General features: G+C 34.6%; 1 protein-coding gene across 2 annotated transcripts; it reads right to left on the reverse strand.

Moving 5' to 3' along the window:
• Positions 1–1,493: 1,493 nt before the first annotated feature.
• LOC110778054 (uncharacterized) lies at positions 1,494–13,493 on the reverse strand. Of its 2 annotated transcripts, none has more exons than XM_056836821.1 (7): positions 13,222–13,493; positions 12,966–13,098; positions 8,445–8,970; positions 7,207–7,328; positions 5,086–5,443; positions 4,223–4,347; positions 1,494–1,828 (listed from the first exon to the last, which is right to left on the reverse strand). In XM_056836821.1, the coding sequence occupies exons 1-7, from the start codon at positions 13,274–13,276 to the stop codon at positions 1,777–1,779; spliced, it is 1,371 nt and encodes a 456-aa protein (XP_056692799.1). In that variant the 5' UTR covers positions 13,277–13,493; the 3' UTR covers positions 1,494–1,776. The 2 variants fall into 2 exon arrangements, with proteins under 2 accessions (XP_056692799.1, XP_021838306.1); XM_021982614.2 differs by having other exon boundaries at positions 1,494–1,847; positions 13,222–13,489.
• Between the last annotated feature and the right edge of the window lie 4,156 nt (positions 13,494–17,649).

The following is a 17,649-nucleotide window of genomic DNA, read 5'->3' on the forward strand; positions in this document are numbered from 1 at the left end:
GGTAACCCCGATCTTGATAGTAAAGGTAAAGACTAGAAGTTTGCTTCTGTTTTGGTATAAGTTTTAGCCAAAAAAAAAAACAAACAAACAAAAAAAAAAAAAATGGTTCATGGGGTCTGTGTGTGCGCCTCTTGTTTGTGTGATTGGGTGGTTGTTTTGGTTGTGGTTGTTTATTTTTGTTAAGAATTGTGTTAGATGTCACTTTTGGGTAATAGTTGTAGTGTTAATGATCTTTGTTTTTGATGTTAATTCCCTCTATGAGATTGTTGCAAGTGGTTTTTCGTTATGGTTTTCAAAAGTGTGGGTTGTGATTGGAGGTCCTATGTGGGATTTTCTAAGTTGGAAGGTTGATGATGGAGTAGTGTTGGGGTTTATTAATTGGTACAGGGAAGTTTGGATAATTAGTATCCTTTCCTCCTCCGAAGTTTGTTGGTCGGAATTTGGGGGAGATGTGAGGTTAAAGAAGGATTCTATTGTCTTTATGAGTGCTTGGAAGTGAGATTAAAAGGGGTGTGTGGGGGATGGAGTTTTGGTGTCTATGGGTCTTGGTTGTTTGTTGGTCATTGAGATTAACATGTGTTAATTCTCAATTTAGGTTAGTGATGAGATTGTTTCTCATTCCTTTCAAAAACTCATATTTTAACGCTGCTTCCCTTATAGGGTACCATAGCATGCTTATCGAGTCACTTTTGGTGACTCTTTGTCGTTTGCAACCAGCTCGTGTCATTACTCTGTTCCCGTTCCTTTCTTTGTTGTCCAAGTCCAACAGGTGTTCAAGGGAACTTATCAATGGTTACCAACCCAGCCTCTCAATCTTCGATAAGGAAATCATTAGCGGAAGTGGTTTTGGCTCGCTCAGTTCTAAAGAGCTTTGTAAACAAAGTCGTGGTAACAATCAAGGGATCACAAGCGAAGGTCCTGCTACTCGTGTGGTGTTTAGTCACTTGTTTTTAGTTTGTTGTGTAATGTTTGTAAAGGGTCTTAATGACTCTATTAAGTTAGGTCGTTGTAGTTGTAAACTTTGTTTTTATTAATGCAAATTAATCCTATGTCAAAAAAAAAAATTAAAAAAAAATATAAATTTTTTGTGTTTTAGTTATGATTTCTAAGGTTTAGTTAAGATTTTTTGAGTTTTAGTTTTGATTTTCTTAGGATTACTTAAAAGTATACTTAAAAAATATCTTGCTTTTTTGAGGGAAATAAAAATAATCTTTCTTTAGTTAAGATTCATTTTTTTTTGTTAATGGAAGATAAAATTTGTTGTTGTTATGAATAAATTTGTTTTATTTAAGATTAAATTTGCTTTAGTTAATACACAATTTGTTTAAAAATCATGGTGTAACTATTTGACTTGCAACTCGTAAATGTAACTATTTTATTATTCAATTAGTTATGATTTTATTACTTTTACTTATGTTTTACACTAGTTTAGTTAGTACTAAAAAATATTAGGGTAAAATGTTATGTCAGAATGACGTTAGTACACGCGCACGCCAACAAGGCCACCATCAACACATCAAGGCCGTCTTTCCTTAACTTTTCTGTCAGGCGGTATGACACAATAGTTGCTGAAACGCGTCAGGGACTTCCAACTGTACCCTTACAAAAAATTCTCGAAGTAAAAACTTACGCCTTTGAGTTCTATAAAATCTATACCATGGATGTTGTGACAATCTTCAAGCATACTATACAATCTTGTCATTAATTCTCTAATCTCTAACAATAAGGTAATTCATGTTTTACGCCACCTGCTAATAACATTCCTCGCGAAGAACTTCAGGCTGCCCCATAATGATGATTGCGGCGATTCCTTAGATTCGACAGCCTCCTGCCACGTGGCAGTAGCCCTAAAATAAGTCCAGTCAGTATTAGAGTAAAACCTTGATGACCAGACTTCATTTATAGTACAGAGTAAAGTAGTGTTCAATGCAGCAAAAGTAATACAGTAAGAAATTGGTACATAACAGAGTAGCAAAACAGAATTATAGTGAGAATACCAGATATTGTGCACTTGTGCAGTATCTTAAAATATACCTTCCGAATGGAAAGATGCATAGACATTCCTATCCCAGAGATCAGTTTATCTATGTTATCACCATAAACTAGGAAATGCAGCATACATGATGCACTCTAATTCCCATAAATCTACCATGTAGTATCCGCAACATACACGATACTCTGATTCCCAATATAAACAAAAAAAACACAGCATAAATTCTCTACCACAAATATAAACAACGGGAAAAAACATATTAAACAAAAAACACGTGATACACTCTAGAACACAGACAGATTTGCCAGTCCAAAGAATACATGTCCTCTTAATTAAGTACTTCAACTTACCTAATTGCGTTTCTAAGAGCAACTCTAATGGTGAGCTTCAAATTTTTAGCTACAATTGATTTAAGCTATAAATTTTCACATTGGTGGGCTACAATACCTTGTAGCTCCCAATAATATTTAATTTAAATAATTTATTTATTTAAGCTACTTTATTTTTGAGCTACTTGCCCAAAATAGCTACAAGGTTTTAACAACTGCTTATGTCATTGCTATACTAATGGTGGGCTAATTGCTCACTTTTTTTTTTTTTTTTGTGAGCAGGTCCCTTTTGTAACCATTGGAGTTGCTCTAAAGTAATAATGATTATTCAATACTTCTCATAAGCTATTTGAGTATTAAAATTTTCCATAATGTTCAACTCAAGTCCTTTATGTATTGAATAATTATTACTTTAGAGCAACTCCAATGGTTAAAAAAGGGACCTGCTCACAAAAAAAAAAAAATATGTGAACAAGTAGCCCACCATTGCTACAGCAATGACATAAGCAGTCGTTAAAACCTTGTAGCTATTCTGGGCATGTAGCTCAAAAAAACAGGTACCTCAAATAATTAAATTGTTTAAATTAAATATTATAGGGAGCTACAAGTTATTGTAGCCCACCAATGTAAAAAGTTGTAGCTTAAATTATTTGTAGCTAAAAATCTGATGTAGAGCAACTCCAATGGTGGCTAAGTTTGCCATATCAGATTTTTAGTTACAAATAATTTAAGCTACAAATTTTTACATTGGTGGGCTACAATAACTTGTAGCTCCCTATAATATTTAATTTAAACAATTTAATTATTTGAGGTACCTATTTTTTTGAGCTACATGCCCAGAATAGCTACAAGGTTTTAACGATTGCTTATGTCATTGCTGTACCAATGGTGGGCTACTTGCTCACATAATTTTTGTGAGCAAGTCCCTTTTATAACCATTGGAGTTGCTCTAAAGTAATAATGATTATTCAATACATCTCATAAGCTATTTGAGTATTAAAATTTGCCATAATGTTCAACTCAAGTCCTTTATGAGCTTAGTTGAGCTAGCCCCTAAATTCAAAAGCCCAAACTCCACGTATACAAACCAGAAAAGGAAAACTAACTAAATTCAAATTATTACTTAAATTATATTTTCAATAAAATTAGCTTAAAGTAATCCAAAGTATTCGTAATACGCTGACAAGTGATGCACAAGGCGATACAAGCTACCGAGTTAATATGGCAAAATAATGAGGGGCACGTGCGAAAGACTTGTGTCTCGGTGATTTTTTTTCTTTTAAGGAAAATCCAGTTTAGGGAAAGTTAAAAGAAAGGTGGGGAAAAGGAATAGGAAAACAGTATCCCATTCAAGTTTCAGTTTCATTGTAATATAAGGTCTTTTGAAATCAATCAATAAAAAAGATCAAGGCCCATTGAGGCAATAGGGATCTTTCTGTGATTTGCACCATAATGCACCTCGGTGCGCCTCATTGAAGTGAAACACGCTTAATAAATCAAAATTTTGGTGTAAAAAATTATGTGCGTCTGGTGCACCTTCCCCTGGCCCTCTTTGAAAATTCCTTTTCTGGGCCAGTAGAAGTCCTTGACCCCTACAGCCCAGGCGCACCTTTTTTATACATTACAGTATACTTGAAAATATACCTTTTGGCACCTTATATAGTGAAGAAATTAGAGTTTTTCAGATATTCCTAGTCACTACAGCCACTAACTAATAATTAAAATTTAATAACAGATTGAAACAGCTAACTTGGCAACACTATAGTGTTACTATTCTCGCTGTGCGATTTTGAACATTAATAGATCCCTTTATAGAATGACCTTTGCATAACTATGTAATGATCTTTATTTACTTCCATGACTAAAACCAAAAGATAAACTATGTAATGCATGAGCTTACCTTGATTTTTCGTCACATTTTGAAGCTTGCGCAGACGCCTCATCTGATTCGCCGGTCTCTGTGTTTTGCCATGTTTTAGAAACTTCAGAAGGATGACTTGGCTTTGCAAATGATTCACAATCCTCCTGAATACAGAGAAAGACCATTTAACTACAAATTAGCATATGTGTCATCAGCGCAATTGCATTGGTTGAAGTCCAATGAGTCCAAATAAGAAAAAAGATTCTGTTTTTAGATTCGTAGTTGTTCTTAGATGAGAAAAAGAGTAGCAACAAAGGGTATGCTCTCTAGAATATTTGCTCAGGGCTGTTCACTTTCACTCGGTCTGGACAACTTGCTATTGTATTAAAGCCACATTCAACTTTCATCCAAAAAAAAAACCACATTCACAATAAACTTGGAATGCTATTAATCAATCAAAAGCTATTAAGAGTTACGAGACTTATAACGTTTCCGCTACACCCAAAACAGTAAATAGGTAAATAAATCCTATTTGGCTACTACACATAATGCAGGAGACTTAGGAGTTAGGACATGTTATTTATTCCTTGCCCTAGACATCAGATAGTATTGTGGATTAGACCAAGAACAGAAAAAGAAATTCAGAACATAGAAAGAAAAAATGAACACAAAAGATAAGAGCCCAAGTAAATACCCAACCTTCTCACTACTCTGATACTCTAATTTTAAGAGGATTCTCATTAGAGCTCTTCGTGTACTACTTACATGCACTACATAATTCAAAATTAAAGAACCTATACGCTATAAAAGGTAGCTCCTTGCCAAGCTTCAGTGCTACATCGCCAGTCTAGGAGTGTGGAACTAAAAAAGGATGAGGATCATATAAAAATTAGAAAACTTACAGTTTCTTTGGCTTTTACACTCATAGTTGCCATTTTCCCACTTCTGCAAACATCTTCAGTTGCTACTTCATTCATCTTGATCACATTTGAGGTATTTATCATCTTTTGACAACTAGGTTCATCAACCGCCTTTTGGCTGCTGGAGTCATTTTCAGCTGACACTTGATCGTCATTTACAGTAACAATCCTACCAAGTCTCATTTGACAATCCAGAGTATTTTCAACATCAAAGGTGTTATTTACTTCACCTCCTACTATTACAGTATCTAACTCCTCAATAGTAGCACTATCCGGGTCATTGAATTGCTTCTTACTTTCAGTCGCAGTTGAGAATTTCCCAACATGTGTGACCCTGCACCTGCAGATAAATAATGTAGATGTTATTACTGCGTGGCATGTATACCATTTGAACAGTCATAGCTGTCATTCTTTATACTACCTTATATCTATTTCAATAAACAAAAATTTTATACTATGAAAACATTTGAAATAATTTCGTTCTTAGTTCTTATCATAGGAAAGGTCCTAATACTCACCATCAGATCTGGAAAATGGGTCATTTGGTTCAGGTTTCACTTGCCTTAACTCGGTTTAGGTTTTTAATCGGTCAAATGGAAATTAATTCAATTTTGAGTAGTTGGTAATTACCTAATTATCCTATTTAAATTTTTTAAATCAATACTAACCACATTAGTTTTTGCGATGCTCGGCCAACAAATCGGGTCAAAACAGGATTGCCTTGTTCTCAGTACTGTTTAGGTTTGGTTCAAATATATTAGGTCTGAACGTAGAAAATGCAGCAGAAGGGCAAACAGATAGGCATATTTCATCTGTTAAGATTAACCTTTTTCTTGTTTCTGAGTTCTTACGGTTATTGTTTACTAGATTTTAGCCCGTGCGATGCACGTATTCTATTAAATTTTTAAGTTAAAATAAAACACTTATATATACCAACTACTATATTTTATACATTACATTAGATAGTTTTTTATTTTGAATTGAATTTCATTTTAGATTTATTTTTTAATTATTAGAGTGTTTGATTTTGGATGAAGTTGTATATGCGTAATACTAGTAATTAATTAATAAAAATATCTAAGTGGCACCTAATCATTTCTCTACGTGGCGCTTGACTTCTTTAATTCAAAAATAATTTCAAAATCTTATTTTCATTGGCCAATTCCATTAGATATCCTACGTGGCACTCGATTTTTTTTAATTCAAAAATAAATTAGCAATCTTATTTTCCATTAGCCGAAACCATTAGATTTCCTCAGTGGCACTCTAATATTAGATTAGTGTTTGATTTTGGATTGAATTTTATATTAGATTAGTGTTTGATTTTGGATGAATTTTAATTTAGATTTATTATTTTAATTATTAGAGTGTTTGATTTTGGATGGAGTTGTATATATATTTGTAATTAATTAATTAAAATATCTACGTGGCACCTAATTAATTATCTACGTGGCACTCGATTTTTTTAATTCAAAAATAAATTAGAAATCTTATTTTTCATTGGCCGAAACCATTAAATTTCCTACGTGGCGCTCTCATAATTCAGCAAATTTGCCTCCTTTATATATACATATATATATATAGAGAGAGATTTTTATCCTTTCAAAAGTTAATGATCCGATTCAGTATGAAAGCTAAGGAGGGTATCAGCGCTAATCGGAGATAATCCTTACATGACAGAAAGAGGTGAAGCATAGCCTTTTTAGCTACCTCTAAATCTGCATGTTGAAGGAATTGAGGCCGCCAGAGATTAGCTGCTTATGCTGACTTAAATCTCCCCTTTTCAGCATTTATAATCCGCTCGCAACTAAATGGCAGTTAAGATAACTATTTTTTCCCTCAGTCATTTCCAAGAAGTTTGCTTGCTTCTAATTTACTGCGTATTCTATTGGGTCTTGACGACCTTTTCAATGGAAATTGTATCATCTCACATGAAAATAAGTTTGTTTTTCTTTTCTTGGGAGGGGGGCATTTGATAAGACATGATTGTGCAAACCCCCCCCCCCCCCCCCCCCTAGTCTATTCAAAGAACAGAGCTCCAGTCTTGCAAATTTACACATTACTGTTTGCTGAAATTTTAAGAAAGAACTATGCTATACGTACCTTGTGAGTTCATCAGATTCAAAGTCTTGACCAGACGCCTTGTCTATTTCAGGCTTTGGGTTTCTGGATATTCCTGTAACTTCAGAAGGGTGACCAGGTTTTGCTGGTGATCCAGAATCATCCTGAGCACAGAAGCTAGTAAATATAAAATTCTAATAGGACATGTCTTATTAGACTAAGTTGCTTTTATTCATAAATTAAAAAATTCAAGATAATTCAGCACTACTTTGGGTCTAATATAAACAAGGGACAACAGAACCATTTTTGTACCCAATTACTGCTATTTCACATCAAACTACTGAGTCGGGATTATTATTATTTTTTGGTATTCCTGCATATCAGAGAAGCAGGATATAAATCTTGTTCGCATCAATAGTTTTTTTTTTCTTAATCTTACAACAGCCATGATATTAGGACGCAACAGGTGCAAACCACCTGCATTGCGTGAGAAAGTGGTTCCATTTGCAGCCACTGTCATGATTTAAACCATGACAATCTTTAATTTAAAAATGGATCCATATGCTACTTTCAGAAAGAGATTAAGACCAACTGAAGAGAAAGCACCAAATCCTAGAAAATGATGCGGGATCACGAGAAGCTAGTAGTCTGAAACACGGTAGAGATCAGCTGTCCCTAAATACTGACATGCAATTGCTATTGGATCACAGTTCCAGTTATACTCTGATGCAACCATCTCACCTACCAAAACAGTAAATAAACAACTCATAAAAGTATCTTATTCCCTTGATGTTAGCCACATCCACAAGTACTCTACCTACACATTTGATACATCTCACTTATTCATCTGTTTCCGCTGTAACTGAAGAGCTATTTCTAGATCAAATCATTTAAGCAAAGAATCACATTGAAACAAGCATAAAACTATCTAAGCAGTTTCAGAATTAGTGTTTTGACCGACACAAGATGACCAATAGAAAATTAAATGCTTCAGAAAACGATGAACAACAAAGCTCCGTCTTGCCACAACAACATACTATGATATGCAACAGGCACGGTTTCTAGCTTAAGATGATGCCTAAAACAAGGGTGTAATAATTAGCAGCTGAAATACAAGTAGGCACATAATTTCAGCAGTAAAAGGATTGACAGCTTAAATTTTTCTACTAAAAAAAGCCGAACTTACTAAAAAGGAATCACATGCTTATAGCGCATCTGTACTTTAGGGGTGTGTAGCTCAACGAGGATTTCAGAGCACATATTCCAATTCCCAATCTTACCATTGTCATTGCTATTAGAGTCTCATTTTCCACGGTGTTCTCTGCCACATTTAATGTACCAGGCAGTACGCTTTCCGAAATTCTACTATTGTCACTCATGTCCATATCAGCAAATGCAATATCACGTTGTCCCACGAGTTTCAATTCAACCTTGTTCTCACTTCCACTATATTCGGCTGAGATCTCATGTTTGTTCAAAGATAACATATCAACCATCTTCTGGTCACTTTTTTTATCAACGTTGTAACTCGAGTAACATTCTGCTGAAGTATCATATTTATCTACAACAGCAGTCCTATTGTCTTTGCCTGACACTTGACAGTCTGGATTAACTCCAGCATCAGAAGTACAATTTACTTGAGCTGTTTGTTTTATAGCTGGGATATTTGCAGCAGTGGGAACAGTAGGTAACTTGGAACTGTATTCCAACTCCTGAAGAATAGCCTTATTATTATAGTAATTACCACCAACTTGTCTTCTAATAATTAAGGCTGTTGGGAATTTTCCAGCATTCAACATCCTGTACCTGCATGGAAATGGCATAGAAATCTTTATTCCATGGCTTGCATGTCGATTACTCATAAGGCATATTCCCAAATAAATAAAAAGTCATCAAATGGAACATTTTCAGAAACTGCTTACAATAATTACAAAACGACATAATAGGTGCCAAGACGTTCAGATACACATGTATTCTTATTGGTCATGATGAAAAGTATACTGATGACCTATGATGCTCAGAGTAGGGCCACTGGCTGTTTGGCCTGCCACACCCTGTGTCAACCAGACCCAACCGAGGAGAGGACACGGGATGGGTCGGACTCTGGAAAACAGACTTGGGAATTTTAGTTGAAGTTTTCTTATTCTTCGTTCTTTTTAAAGAAAGTTCAGTCAGAGAAGAAAGTCTTCAACTTTTCCCCCTTGTTGTACCTTTATTACTTTTTCAATAAATGATCTTTTTTCCAATAGATTTAATTAATGTTGATTAGCCAAAATTAGTTGGCCATTAGAATTTTCCATACTCCCTTTTCCAAATTCATTCCCCTAATGAATCCAAGCAAAAAAAAATACATATATATATTCAAAAACATTTTAGGAAAACGAATTTCAAATCTTTTTCGTTAAAAAGTTACTGCAAAGAGAATCTTATACATTATACAAAAAAAAAAGGCGAGTCTAAATCCAGATTCCAGATCCTCCTAAAAAGTGTCCCCGTGTCTTTGATTTTGAAATTGAGCATCCAAGCTGATGACACCTACTCCTTCCATCCCATTTTGATTCTCCCCGATGCCATTTTGATTCCCCCTGATGCCATTTTGAGTTTGCCTCATATAGTCATACCCTCTTAGTAGCAATAAGTCACGTGCAATTAAAAAAAATGAAAAACAAATGCCATGTCAACCAGATGCGCCTCATTTCAGAAAGCAGCAGAGGTGGACTGCGTTACGCCTGGGTGGTGGATCTGTTACATCCTGCGCCAGGACACGCCTTCTGCCTAGGTGCGCCTTGGGCACGCTTTTTGAAACTAAGCGTTGGTCTTGATCCATTCCCTTCATGCATTAGCCGCATCAGAGACAACATGACCATTACCAGCTATTTATCGTGACCAAGGTATTTTTCCATAGGCTCAACCAATAAAAGCTACCTTAACACACTACTTCACCAGTTTATGGGTGCATTGTTTTCTTTATTCGATTTCTCAAAATGAATATTGAGGACTTTGTGGGATTTAACAAAGAATGCTAATACTCTTCTTCTTAGTGGTTTGGAGTTAGCAGTGAGGATTATTAGTGAGCCTCAAACTTCAATACCTTCTAAGAGACATTGAGTATCCTTGTAACTAGTTCTTTATTGTAATCCCCAAGAAAACATCTAAGTTCACATTTTTATCAAGATACTTGTATTGAGAAAGTTCCATCAAAGGGTTGATCCTAATACGTATCAACTATCCTTGTAACAAGGAAGTCAGTTTTCCCAACATTTCATTTACAAATGTTTTTAGAATGATATCTGAGAAATAATCTTACGTCAAAGATACTCCATTTCTTTTCACCAAAAAATCAGATACTTTTCTGTTCGCATCATAGGATTCTTCACATAAAACTGACACATCATAGAATGAAATCTGAGAAATAATATTACGTCAAAGCTACTCCATTTCTTTTGAGGTTCACCAAAAAATCAGATACTTTTGTGTTCACATCATAGGATTCTTCACATAAAACTGACAGCCACTGTTTAGATGCTTATTTTTGAAACACATTCAAATCCTGAACAGAGTACACTATCACAGAAGGATCATAACAACTCTTGACATGAACAAGGAGAAAGATTGATGGAGCACTAAAGCCAGATACTCCGCACAATTTAAGTTTCAGGATTACTTTAGCAGAAACTTACTGCTAGTATTGAGTTGCTTGTAGTAAGCCATATTAGCCTTAACATCCTGAGAGAGTTTACTATCTCAATACTAAGCATCTTACTAACTCTTCATATGATAAAGAGGATGACTAAAAATGGATGAAGAAGAATAAAAAGATTTGAATAGTGCTACATCAGTTGCTTACAGAAAACCGAAGTGAATGGAAATTCCAGTTCATCTAATAACACAAAGCATCTCAATAAACCAAAATGCAAGATTCACATATTTGATATGAAGCATCTTACTATTTCTTCATACGATAAAGAGGATGACCAAAATGGATGAAGAAGAATAACAAGATTTGAATAGATTTGAATAGTGCTACATCAGTTGCTTACAGAAAACAGAAGTGAATAGAAATTCCAGTTTATCTAAAAACACAAACTCAAAAAACCAAAATGCAAGATTCACACAATTGATACTCACAAATATGAAGCAACAAAACAACTAGAAGGACAAAAAAAACTAATCAGCAAGGCTGTCAAGGTAGAAATGCTACCATGGTAGACATTCTAATTACATCAGGAGAGATAATTACTGACATCAGCTTATTTACTGCCTGGTATGGTGAACCTTTGAAGTACCTAGTCATACAAAAAGAGCAATAACCGATCAAGCTTGTCATTTACATCAATACTTTTGTTTACCAAGGATAAAATGCTTGCACAAGGGAAGTCCTTGAGAACATAAGCAAAAGAATAACCACTTATCAGTTATCACCCTCAAACAATTAACTTATAACTCAAGTTGTCCTACGTTTCCATTTTTATCGCCTAGTTTTCGATTAGAAGATAAAGGAGAACAGGAAACAGTGGGAGCAATATGAAGCAGTTCAGGCATACGAGATTCATTGCCTTTCTTTGCCTTAACTCCTTTATAGCACCGTCGTGACTTGTGAGGCAAAGAAAGGCAAACCTTTTAGACAATGGAAGTCAAGCTTACTGTGACAAAGAATAATCACCCTTCACAAACAATAGTCATCTTCTCCTTACGTCAAGAAACTGCCATCCCATCCTAGTTTCCAATTACTCCCTCCATGTTTGAGTTCATCCTTCCTTTACTTGTATTTTGCTTATCTAATGCTTTCTAGGACTTTTCTAAAAGATTTCTAGGCTTTAGATAGAATTATTGTGTTACTATCAATCCAATGTTCAGTTTGTAGCTAATTCAAAATAAACCTCTATGAGGGGTATGAATGAATGAATTCCTACTACTCACCAATTTTTGTCATTGTTTTATTGCTCGTGTTTTGTTTTAGGCCTTTACAGATAGATATTGTGCCACCACTCGCTCTATAGCACCTCAAAGTTCCACCATCGGATAAATTCCGTTGTCGGTCCCGCTTGTACCTGTTGTGCGCACACAAGTGCCCCGATCGATCCTCATCCCTCGCTTTTGACGCCAATAAGCAAGAGCACATGTTCTGAATCAAACGCTTGTGCCTCTACGAGCCCCAAGACACTCATTCCGCACAAGGCTTGCGTCCTTGCCCTCAAACGGCAAGAACATGCCGCACGGATCCGATGTATAAACATTCGGACCGTGACACTCTATCCCTATTTGTTTGTATTTTAGTCCGGTCCCTTAGATTTTCCCATTTCCTTATACGAAGTACAGTAATAGGTCCCCAATTATACACTACTTGCATACATTCATAAAAATTAAAAAGACAATGTTACCACATTGCCTTGTAAAATTTTGGTCCAAGCCTTAATAAAGCACATTTTTCCCATGGGACAAACAAATAGGGATGGAGGGAATATTGAATAGGTTGTAAGGGATAAGACAAAAAGAATGTTGCCGAACAAGATTAAAGAACAATTAGAAGGAAGGGGAGATTTCGCTAAGCACTACATGCTGCCTCATCCTTACAGGGAAGCTTGAGGCCAAATGAAGGCTATGAAACAATGCAAAAGAGATCTTTCTAACGATACCAGACATGACCCCTCCATTGAATATGATCTAACAAAAACAACATTCAAACCACTCCAAGGGTTTACAGAACAAAACTTATAAAATAGCCATTGTTAAATCAAATCACACCCAGAAAACAAATTACAGAAGCAATAATTAAAGTGGAAATGATGAGTCAAAATTACTTGTTGACAAATTCTTCCACGATTGCTCTTCTTTCATTTGGAGATATCCTTCTCCCAGTTCTGATTGACATATTGGGTATTTCTCGAGGTGCGGCCGTGCCAAATAACCTGATTTGCTTCTTCCATGCAACATCTGCATCCATGCATAAAAAAATTAGAGAGTTTTACGATAATTGCTGATAAAAAATGAAACGAAACAAAGAATAATAATTAATATTCGTGAAATAATAACTCAGAAATAAAGGACGACGATGACCTGAGCGTAGAAGCTTGTGAAATCGATATTTAAGTGATAGAAGTTTGTAGTTCATGGTTGCAGAAGAAGAAGAAGAAGAAGAAGAAGAGAGAAAATCTAGTGAAGCATCGGCGGGATAGCCAACTGGAGAGGAGAGGGGGCCGGTGGCTGCTGCTGTGATGTTTTCGGTCGGTCGGGCCTCGTCGGGCCAGTATTTTCTTTTTCTTTTTTCTTTTTTCTTTTTTTAAACCGTCTTTGTGTGACTTGGACTCTTGGTAGAGAGATCCCCCATTCTCAATTTTTATGAATAGGCCTAGAAACGAATTAAGAAAGATTGTCAACTACTACTCCTTCCCTATTTTATAGGCCCAACTCATATGTGGCAAGACATACCATCAACTTGGATGATGTGGCGTGTTTACTTTAGGGATTTAGGCCCTATTATTTATATCTGAACTAAACTGAACTGAACTGAACTAAATTGAACTGAACTGAACTAAACTGAACTAAATTGAATTGAACTAAACTGAACTAAATTGAATTGAACTGAACTGAACTGAGTGTTCCTGAACTAAGCTGAACTGGACTAAACTAAATAATAAATAACAAATAATAAATAATAAATAATTAATACTGAGTAATAAATGATTAATTAATAATAGATAATTAATAATAAATTATTAATCAATAATTAATAATAAATAAATTGTAATCTCTAGTTAATTACAAAATAATAATAAAAAATGTTAATTAATAACTAAACAATAAATTATTAATAACTAAAGAATAATTAATAATTAATAACTAAATAAATATGATAAATAATAATAATCTGTTATTAATTACTAAATGATTATAATTAATGATAAATATTAATAATAATTAATAATTAATAAATTACTAATTACTAATCCGTAATTAATTACTAAAAATAATAATAAATAATAAATTATACTACCTCCGTTCCTTAATGTTCTTTACGATTACTATTTGCACGGACTCCAATGCCATATTTAACGACTTATATATTCATTTTCGTATGTGAAAAAATTATAAAAATTTGATATTTTGAAAATACATAACGAGACCAATCTAACAAGATCTTACATGATAACATTTTGATGTATGTAACAATGGGAATCCACGGTCAAAGTTTTCATACTTTGGACACATATTCCAAAGCGTAAAGAACATTAAGGAACAGAGGTAGTAGTAATTAATAATAAATAATCAGTTATATATAATAATAATAATAATAATAATAATAATAATAATAATAATAATAATAATAATAATAATAATAATAATAATAATAAGTTGAGTTGAATTGAATTCAATTAAACTGAACTGAATTGAACTGAACTGAACTAAAATGAATGCTCCTGAACTGAATTGAACTGAACGCTCCTGAACTGGACCGAACTGAACTAAACTGCGAAATAAGTCATGAAACTGAAATTAAGCCAAAAAGAACAGGGTCTTAATATACTGGCTAACGGGTTGTTAACGGCTTAACGCATTCCAAAACGGTAGTTATTGTGTAGGTGGAATGTGAAACACACAAATTAACTGATCCCCCTTAATCGTTCACCCACTTTCCATTTATTTCTCATTTACTCTTCTTGTAACACCCCGACAATTCTCCCTTTTCTAAAGTACCTTTTTAATATAAAACATAGAGAATTATCAAGGCATTATCGCCCGTGTGAAAACGTAACGGCTTATTCAGAATTTTGCAGCGGAAAACATAAAACTAACTTTAGGTTTATAAATAATCGATTACATAGTTAATCCCAAAACCAATCAACGAAAATAAGATCAACTAACAAGTTTAAAGTCCAATTAAACAAACCCAAGTCAACTTAGCAAATCAAAACTAAATACAAGCTCTCTATTCCCGATCCCAATGATGCAACATCTTCAAACCTGCAGATGGACAATGCTTATTGATCCTTAGAGACTGCTCACCAAAGATTGGGTCATCACAGGATCAATAAGGCATAGCCATGATCAACATGCACAAGCAAAAGCACGTAATCAGCAAAGCTGAGTACTACATACTAAATCAATAATAATCCTAACATGATTCTATTAAACGAACAATCCTAACATGATACTAAATAAAACATAAGCAAGGATAACGAAAACATATTGACTTGAAGACTATATTTGACTGAACTAGACCTTTGTATCATTAACATTATTTTAATTGAAATAGTCAATGGACTGAGCTGTCTACTAGAAACTTCTTCTTCTTCACTAAGGAAGACGAGGTACGGGCGCGACTCCGTAAACCCCAATGACCTGCGATATCGAGGGACTTTTGAATAAAATAGAACCGGTGATCAATCCGGCCCAGAGAAAGCCATAGGCGACCCATGACCCCAACTCCTGATTGTCCGTCACTTTAGACGTGCACAGTCTAAAGCTATTGCTACTCAGTTTCACTTTACATGCTTTACCAATTAAACTCCGTTATGACTCAACAATCACATAAGTCATACAATCAACAATTATTCTCCACTGTTCTTATCTTGGAATTAATTAAGTGATCACAGAGATGTCAATCAAGACTCATTCCAATTAAATCCAACCTTTCCTTTAATACTGATCAACCCCTCTATATGGGTATAAGGTTTCAACTTACTAAACAAGGTCCTCGGCCCTCATAAAGTAGTGAAAAGCTAAAAGGGAACAACAATCAATCGATCTGAATCAATATATATAAAGTAATCTAGTGTTCCCAATCAAACTTGTTTGCATCAATCATCTACTAACATGTTATAATCCTCATAACGAAATATATATGTTCAACATGTCCATCCAACAATATTAAACATGAAATTCCAACATAATCTAGTTCATCAACGACTTTCAGCATGGATTCAACAAATAACACACATTCCAAGCACACAGGTATGTACGTACCTTGTGTAGACAAACTAATAGGCCACTTTAACACTTTCAAAAGTAACCTAGGGAGAATTCTCCGCCTAAAACAATCAACAAATATTCCCAATCAATTTCTAATCTTTCGCAACCATAATAAAGCAATCTAAATACATCCTAAACATATTTAAAACCTTCCCCAATATCAAAACTTGAATATTTTATTTCCTAGCATCATAATTATTGAATTCGATGTTTGAAATTCGTTGAAAACTCTTCGCAAACATTATACTTTAAATTTTCAGCAATATAACTAATTTCAAACTACTCCAAAACATAATTAACATGTTTGAAATCATAAAAATAATAACTTTAATAACTTATAATCATCCTACCATGATTTCAAAACTATTAAAATTACAATTCGTGCTTTAAATAATTCAAATTCTCGTTTCAATCAAATTATGTAATCTGAAATTTAATAATTCAATTATGTAAAATATATAAATCTGAAATTCATAATTGAATAATAAAAACTAAACATTTAATTCAATAAAACATAAATTAAATAATTAAAACATAATTTAAAACATTTAAATAGCTTAGAGTTTAAGAAATTAACCAAATAAAGGTTTAAGGAGATGCTGGCCGGCGGCAAGGGAGGCGCGGCAGCGAGTGGTGGTTCCGGTGGTTGTTGCGACGTGGCTGGGTCGTGCGGTGGCTGTGCAATAGCAGGAAAACAATTGAGGAGAGCAAGAAATATCCACCGAGTAAGGAGAACGAAAAGAAAAGGGAAAGGAGGGAGGAGAAGTTACCGAGCAGGTCGGCGGTCAGGCGACGGAGAAGAACTCGCGACGGCTGTGCTGGTGGCGAGCACGGCAGTCTCGCTGCGCGAAAACAGGAATAACGTAACCAAGAGGAGAGCGTAAGAAACGAAGGGGGAGCAAGAAAAACGAAGCAAGAGATGGAGGAGTTACCGGACGAAGGAGGAGACGCCGACGGCGAGGTATACGGTGGTGCAGGCGGCGGTCAGGCGATGGTGGTTGACGGCGGCGTTGAAGCAAGGAAAGCTGCAGCAATACTTCACGTGAAACTGAAGCAAGGAAAGGGTTTTGGTTTTGTTTTTTTTTTTTTTTTTTTTTTTTGTTTCTACGTGAAATTGAAAGAGAGGTGAGGAGGGGAGAGTTGTGGATTTAATGTTTTGGGCTTCACCAAATTGGGCTAGGTTTATGATTTAGTTTTAGGATTTTAACCCAAAATCGATTAGGATCGTTTTCTAAATTCAATCGGTTTTCGCAATTCAAATTATTTTCAACGTGAGATTCTAAAATTAATTTGATTTCGTAAATCGTTAAAAATATTCAAAATGTAATAAAATAAATATACGTTAATTATATATTTATTTCTAAAATCTGTAAATTCTTATTTAAATATAATTAACTATACGTTAAAATATATAAATAATGTTTCTAAATTTACGGGGGATTACAATCTACCCCTCTTAAAAGGAGTTTCGTCCCGAAACTTGACACGAGAACTCACACATCTTTCAAAAGTCTT

The sequence above is a fragment of the Spinacia oleracea genome, chromosome 2 (assembly GCF_020520425.1).
Source record: "Spinacia oleracea cultivar Varoflay chromosome 2, BTI_SOV_V1, whole genome shotgun sequence".
NCBI classification, from domain to species: domain Eukaryota; kingdom Viridiplantae; phylum Streptophyta; class Magnoliopsida; order Caryophyllales; family Amaranthaceae; genus Spinacia; species Spinacia oleracea.

Bases quoted from the DNA above. Each gene is read 5' to 3' on its own strand.
- LOC110778054 (XM_021982614.2), bottom strand. From the start codon at position 13,276: ATGAACTACAAACTTCTATCACTTAAATATCGATTTCACAAGCTTCTA. The intron at 5,444-7,206 runs GTACGTATAGCA...ATTTATCTGCAG, and splicing joins GAATCTGATGAACTCACAAG to GTGCAGGGTCACACATGTTG. The intron at 1,848-4,222 runs GTAAGCTCATGC...GACTTATTTTAG, and splicing joins AAATGTGACGAAAAATCAAG to GGCTACTGCCACGTGGCAGG.